Source organism: Adiantum capillus-veneris, chromosome 20, assembly GCF_014529385.1.
Source record: "Adiantum capillus-veneris isolate H3 chromosome 20, ASM1452938v2, whole genome shotgun sequence".
NCBI classification, from domain to species: domain Eukaryota; kingdom Viridiplantae; phylum Streptophyta; class Polypodiopsida; order Polypodiales; family Pteridaceae; genus Adiantum; species Adiantum capillus-veneris.
Genome location: NC_140950.1, coordinates 111,588,868 through 111,596,369, shown reverse-complemented (window position 1 = coordinate 111,596,369; position 7,502 = coordinate 111,588,868). Strand labels below are relative to the sequence as shown.

At 41.6% G+C, this 7,502-nt stretch overlaps 1 protein-coding gene across 1 annotated transcript; it reads left to right on the top strand.

Moving 5' to 3' along the window:
- The first annotated feature begins 4,220 nt into the window (after positions 1 to 4,220).
- LOC147433091 (fasciclin-like arabinogalactan protein 1) lies at positions 4,221 to 4,568 on the top strand. Its single transcript, XM_086492034.1, has one exon. It carries the CDS (start codon positions 4,221 to 4,223, stop codon positions 4,566 to 4,568), a length of 348 nt encoding a protein of 115 aa, XP_086348160.1.
- The last annotated feature ends 2,934 nt before the right edge of the window (positions 4,569 to 7,502 follow it).

Sequence of the window (7,502 nt, the reverse complement as noted above, 5' to 3'; positions counted from 1 at the left end):
GATGTGTTCAAGATGTTTGCTGCTGAGGACAGATTGGATGGGGACAATTACCCTATGTGGGCTTACATGATGCAACATGTTCTTGTGTCAAAGGGTGTCTGGAATATTGTGCAGGGCGTTGATGTACGTCCTCGTTCTGAGGATGTAGGCTCTTGCTGCAAGGATTGCTGCCGTTAGGGTTATTTTGCCTACGACAGAACAAGCTCGTTGGGATGTAAAAGATGAGCAGGCTCATGCGTTGATTGTATTGCCTATGAAGTGCAACATTATTCCTCACATTTGTTCAATGAAATCTGCAAAATAGGCTTGGGATATTCTGGAAGGTCTTTATGCAAGTTGCAATGAGACAAAAAATGCATTGTTGCGTAAAGAGCTGGAGTCAAAGATTATGCACGAGGAAGATGATACAGACACTTTCCTTGTTGGTGTCAAGGATATCAATGAGCAACTTATTTCTACAGGTGAAGTCATTTCAAATAGTTTCCTTGTGCAGATTGTTCTTGATGCCTTGCCAGATTCTTACCAGACTTTTGCTAGTACTTGGAGATTTATGATCCAAGGAAATCCTGAAGTTGTCAAATTTGATGCATTATACACATTGTTGCTGCAAGATTCGCTTTTTAGAAAAAATGGGACTAGACAGTGTGCAGTTGAACATGCCTTTATTTCTGCTCAAAGAAAAGGTGGTTACAGCAATGTAGCCACTTCCTATGGTTCTTTTTGCCAGTGGAAAATCACATGTTCCTAATGCTTGTGATGGCACAATTCTTCTAGAAATACTGGTGATAAGGGCAAAAAGAAGATGCGTTGCCATTATTGTAAAGCTAATGATAACTTGATCAAGAAGTGTCCTAAGTTAAAGGCCAAAGAGGCTAAAAAGAAAGAGGGTGGTTCTACTGCAAATGTTGGTTCCACTACAAATGCAGCTATCGTTGAGTCTTCTACAAAAGAACACTGTGATGCTGACGTTGATGCAGAATGGGCTTTTAGTGCAGAGTGTATCTATAATCCTGTTGTCCATGATGCATGCATGTCAATTGCTGTAGCTTCACATGTGCAATATTTTGATAGTGGTGCTACAAAGCACATTACCTCACATCATGATTTGTTCACCTCTCTTGAGTGTGTCCCTCATAGGGATTCAGTTACTTGTGCCAACAATGCCTCTTATCTGGTTCAGGGGGTTGGGAAGATTGTGATTATTGTTGCAAATGGTAGTTATTTCACACTTGTTGATGCACTTTATGTACCTGGGATCAAGAAGAATCTTTTGTTTGTATCTGCACTTGCTAGACCTGGACTTGTAGTCAAATTTGTGGATGGCAGATGTATAGTACATGATCTCAGTTTTGGTGATGAAACTGTTGCATCTGGCATTTTATGCCGTGGGCTGTATAAGCTCACTTTGTATGATACGTGTGGGCAAAATTTTGCAAATGCAGTCGTGGACTCAAAGGCTATTTTAGATGCAAAACTATGGCATGCACATTTTGAACATCTAAATTTTGCCAGTTTGCTGTGCTTGCAGAAATCTGATATGGTTGCTTCTTTGCCGCCTCTTGAAGCACCTGTCAAACATGTTGTGAGGCTGTATTTTGGGTAAGATGCAGTGTTCAAAGTTTCCAAAGGATGTTTGTGAGGCTGGATTTTGGGTAAGATGCAGTGTTCAAAGTTTCCAAAGGATGGTTCAGTCGCGGGGGATTCACTGTGTTTTTCCGTACGGTACCACGTGAGTGTACAATAGGGGGGTTTTTGGATTTTGTACATAAGCGTATACAATAGAGGTAGCCCCTCATTATTTCATACTCATACCGTACACATAAGGGGGGGGAGAGGGTGGTTATATTGGGGCTACATTCAACTACTTGAGCCACCTTAAAAACATTAGTAAGCCTCTCTCTCTCTCTCTCTCTCTCTCTCTCTCTCTCTCTCTCTCTCTCTATGTGTGTGTGTGTGTGTGTGTGTGTGTGTGTGCATCGATGAATACTTTCATGGCGTGGTGAAAGTAAGGGCAAACTTGAAATTTTCTCGTTTTTTTTTTGGTCAAAATTAGAAGTTTTTGTCGGTAATTACACTAAAACTTATGCAAATTTCCTCGTTTTCTTAAATCCAAGCTCAAACCCCTCTAATTTGTCAAAATTCCCAAAATACCCTTTAAATTTTTAAAATTCCCAAAGTACACATGTATCTGTTTTGGTCGGATTGATCAAGATTATCTATTTTTTATTTCTTTTTGTCAGTTGATATGCATTTTTGAGTGGTTGGCATGTAATTTGTCACATATTACCTCACAAATTAGGCGACTATGTCCACAAAGATAACACATAAGTGTAGTCATCAACAAAATGTCAATCATCTATCCTGCCACACATTGGCTAGCGAGAGAGAGAGAGAGAGAGAGAGAGAGAGAGAGAGAGAGAGAGAGAGAGAGAGAGAGAGAGAGAGAGAGAGAGAGAGAGAGAGAGAGAGAGAGAGAAGAAGAAGAAGAAGAAGAAGAAGAAGAAGAAGAAGAAGAAGAAGAAGAAGAAGAAGAAGAGATTTTTAACGTCGTAGGAAACTATCCCAAGATACCTTAAAGATCTAGCTGACGAGGAGAGTTGAAGCCGAGGTTTCCAAGGTTTTCGTCCTTGCTCTCTCCCCCTACGAGTCGGAGACGAGCTTCCAAACTCCATAGCCAGTCCTGCAAGGCATCTCTCCCCTCCCTCAGAGCCTCCCTATGATCTGACAAGGTATTGTGCTTTACCACCTTTTATCATTTTTCCACCTCAAGGCGTGCCGGCAAGCTCTGCCAGCTATTGGAAAGCGGTCTCAATGTGGTACTATCTGCCCATGCTCCTCTCGCAACAGAAGGGCGAGCTTGGTCCTCCCAGCTTTGAGCCTCCTCTGTTTACTGTACACGCAGGTGCCATGTGTGCCCTCTCATGACCTTAGCCCTCATGGCGCGCCCTGCCTCTCTCGACCAGCACGACTGATTGAGCTGATTATAAGTTTAAAAGAACTAGGAGTAGGGTAGCTCCTGGTAGAAAAGAAAAAACGAAGGGAAATCCTCGAGGATGCTTGCAGTAGAATTTTCGCTCTCTCTCTCTCTCTCTCTCTCCACAGAGTGTTGCCATGTGGATATGACCATTTCGTTTCTCTCTCTCACAGATTGTTCTTTGACACCTCACATTCCAGGTGCCTTAGTGTGCACATACTTAGGGTGGGTTCAGACGGGGCCATGGCACATCCATCCACAGGGGCGTTGCTATGAAGTGGCATGCGAGCATTGGAAGGAAGCGACGATGGGTTCTCCGGACCCACCATAAAAATGGGCGACACCCCCCCTTTGGAAGACGAGGATTTCCGCACACTTTTCAGCGTGAAAGACAAAGAAGCTCTGACGATGCCTGCCATAGCCAATCGCACACCAGCAGGGTTTTTCTGGATTCGCTCTGCAAGCTGAGGCATGCTTTTCGTGTGGCAGAGAGCTGCCGCTTGTTGTGAACCAGAAGGGTGGAGGTAGAAGAATTCAACGAAAGCTACGAGCACCTTCATCTGAACCCAACCTTATCTCATAGCGGGCATGCGCGTGTGTGTGTACATATTTGCTCACAACAGCGATACTTCTCTCTCCAATGCTCGAAAAAAACCTAGGTTTAGTGATTCCCACCTACAAATTTTGAAATTTAACTCTACATTTTATATTTGAAGGTGAGAAAACCTACAAAATTTTTATATTTCAAATTTTGTCAATTTACCTCTGTTGCTTCACATATGTAGGTTTGCGAAGTTTTTGGAAAAAAGTTTTTTCGAGCACCGTCTCTCTCTCTCTCTCTCTCTCTCAGTTCCGTTTGGGTCTCCCAATCTAGCTACTACTAACAGGGGATACTCTTCAATGCGTTGAGTACGCTGTGTGTGTGTGTGTGTGTGTGTGTGTGTGTGTGTGTGTGTGTGTGTGTGTGAGAGAGAGAGAGAGAGAGAGAGAGAGAGAGAGAGAGAGAGAGAGAGAGAGAGAGAGAGAGAGAGAGAGAGAGAGAGAGAGAGAGAGAGAGAGAGAGAGATCTGCATATAACGCTAAGTTTGTGTCTGTGATAGCACGTGTGTGTGTGTGTGTGTGTGTGTGTGTGTGAGAGAGAGAGAGAGAGAGAGAGAGAGAGAGAGAGAGAGAGAGAGAGAGAGAGAGAGAGAGAGAGAGAGAGAGAGAGAGAGAGAGAGAGAGAGAGAGCTAGCAGCCTAGCACCATGAAGGTCACCCTCCTCGATTTCGCCCTGCTCCTCTCTTTGCTCTATGCCGCCAGAGCCAACAACAACGTCACAAAGATCCTCGCTTCTCACCCCAGCCACTCCGCCTTCAGCAGGCTCTGCAAGGAAACACGGGTCGCGGACGTCACGGCCGCCATCTTCTCTGGGAGAACCATCATTGTCCTCATCTTGCCCGACTCAGTTCTTGACCCCATTGTCCAGCAGTACTCCTCCAACACTCTGTATGATGTTGTAAGCTTCCATGTCCTGCTTGACTACTTTGACATTGCCAAGTTCAAGGCCATCACCAAAAATGTTTCACACACCAGCATTTTGGATGTGATGTGATAGTTTGCATTTGCCTACAAGCATCGGGGTTTACGAGGAATGACAGGTTAGCAATTGATATGATCTTTTACATTGTTGGACTTTTGGGTCAAAGATTTATGCACCTTCTATGGATGTGTTTGGATGTTTAAGGCTTTATGGATATTAGCATTGCGGTGTAGGTGTCGTACGAGGTGCAAAAGTCTGTCCCCCACGAAATGCATGCTCTCATGTCATGTGGGAAGATGGCATGCATGTATGTATGGATGTACATATATGTATGTGCATGTCGATAAAAGGCAGGCTTATGATGGTATGCATCATTTAGCTAGAGCATCAATGCTCCTTCAAACCCTGCCTGTGTTGTGCCATATTAGTCGCTTCTTCTCCATGATAGTTGTTAGAGCTATAACCTATTTTAACCTTGATGCTTCTCATTCATTTTTCTACGAATTCAGGCCAAGAACTACAACAATTTCTTGAGTCTCATCAAAGCTACGGACGTGGATTCACTCCTTTTGAAGCATGATACTCCACAACCATTCTTAGTCATTACGATTGAAGTATTGATTATTAGTGGGACGTAGGAAACTTTTTTTTCTTGCTACGATTGAAGTATTGCTTTATATGGATTGTAGGGAATGGGTAAGACAATTGTATTGCTATAAGCTAATTATATGGTAAAGCAACGGGATCAAAAGCAGGACGTTTTCAAAATAGTTCTGGCCTTCTTTCCAGTTTTGAGTAAAATGAGGACAAAAAATTGGCAAGCCCGATTTCATGGCAAAAATAGAAGAATGGCAGAAGCAGGTGGCCTCGACCCTAGGGCAGTCCGAGTGCGCCTCTGAGCTCTCTCTCGACCTCATGTGAAAATAGACAAAAACTGAGTAAAAAGGGACAAAAAGAAAATAATAGAAGTTATTGCTAAAATATCATTGCATCCAATATTGTAAGCCAGCATACAATCAAGATCGACAGTGAAAACACCAAACAAATGACAGAGCAACTCTTGACAATTTAAGATGTCGGAGCTTCTCATGGCTAGGTGAGGAAAGCTATGTGCTAGCCAATGCACAAAGTCCCCGCGGTCAAGGTAGCCCGTGCAAATAAGCTTGGCAAAGGCAGGACCTATGATCTACATGGTTGCAAATGCTTGCAGCCATGGGATCACAGGTCCTTGCCCATACTTCACCCACATTGCATGGCATAGGACTATAGTCAATGTGGCCTTCCCTTGCCTTGCATGGTGTATACAGTATTTTAGCAAGTGAATTTTTTTTTATTTGCGGACAAGCATGGTGCCCATGTTGTTACAACCGTACATATACAAAAACAGTCCTATAGTCGAGTTTTTTATTAAAAATTCTGTAGGTCATTTTTCATAAGTTGTTAGGTCCTTTAAAATTAGGTATAGTCCAAAGTCATGAGGTAATTTGCAGATGTTTTTTAGGTTTTAGAGTTCTGCCTCTTTTTACGATAAAAAGCGTTAAAGTTTTTAAGACTGTTAGTTTTTTTTCAATGTAGTTACAAATTCTATAGTCTCAATTTGTCACATGGTCATATGGTGTGCCATCTTGAGCTATCGATTTTTACCTTCAGTTCTTCTACCTATGCCTATGGCTTGACCGGGTCTCTTGAGCTATCCGTTCTTACCAAATGTGTAGTTGTGCCTCTTTTTGCGATAAAAAGCGTTAAAGTTTTTAAGACTGTTAATTTTTTTTCCATGTAGCTACAAATTCTATAGTCTCAATTTGTCACATGGTCGTATGGCTTGACCGGGTGTGCCATCTTGAGCTATTGATTTTTACCTTCAGTTCTTCTACCTATGCATATGGCTTGACTGGGTCTCTTGAGCTATCCATTCTTACCAAATGTGTAGTTGTGCCTCTTTTTACGATAAAAAGAGTTAAAGTTTTTAAGACTGTTAGTTTTTTTCCATGTAGTTACAAATTCTATAGTTTCAATTTGTCACATGGTCATATGGCTTGACCGGGTGTGCCATCTTGAGCTATCAATTTTTACCTTCAGTTCTTCTAGCTACATATGGCTTGACCAGGTCTCTTGAGCTATCCATTCTTACCAAATGTGTAGTTGTGCCTCTTTTTACGATAAAAAGTGTTAAAGATTTTTAGATCGTTAGTTTCTTTTACATGTAGTTACAAATTCTATAGTCTCAATTTCCCACATGGTCATATGGCTTGATCGGGTGTGTTATCTTGAGCTACAATTTCTTGCCAAGACACGTCTATGTGTCAACATACACAATGTCTTTATTTTGTATATAATTACAAATATAGTCTCAATTTGTCACATGGTCATATGGCTTGACCGGGTGTGCCATCTTCAGCTATCAGTTTTCACCTTCAGTTCTTCTAGCTTTCAAAGTGAAATATGGTATATCAATGTGTTACATTAGGGTAATGTAGGAGCCTTGATGTAATAGTTTGAAATAGAATTGAAAATATTTATATATATGTAGGTTGACTTGAATGCTTCTTTCTTTAATAGGATATCATTATAGTCATTATGGCAGAGGGTAAGAAGAAGGTATTTCTTCAATCTCTAAGGTCAACTCTCTGCAAGGTGATTAGTGAATTATTGGAGAAGCAGTACCTAGATAGGATTACTTGCATAAAAAGATGATGTGCTCAGTACCTAGATAGGAGTACTTGCATAAAAAGATGATGTACTTGGTACCTATATAGGAGTACTTGCATAAAATGACGATGTGTTCTATGAAATATGTTTGTCTGACATGGCATGTGGACCAGTGAAATGTTGATTGAGGGGTGCACATTTGGTTTAGGAAACTCTCTTCAGACATTTCATTTTGATGTTTTGATTTATGTATTTTATGTACACGGCAGCCATATGACATGGACATGCCATTTTGCTGATTGTATAGTATGAGAAGCATGACATACTAGCACTTGGAATGTAGTTTGGTTTTGTGGG

Excerpts from the sequence above, each read along its gene's own strand:
- LOC147433091 (XM_086492034.1), top strand. The coding sequence starts at position 4,221 with ATGAAGGTCACCCTCCTCGATTTCGCCCTGCTCCTCTCTTTGCTCTAT.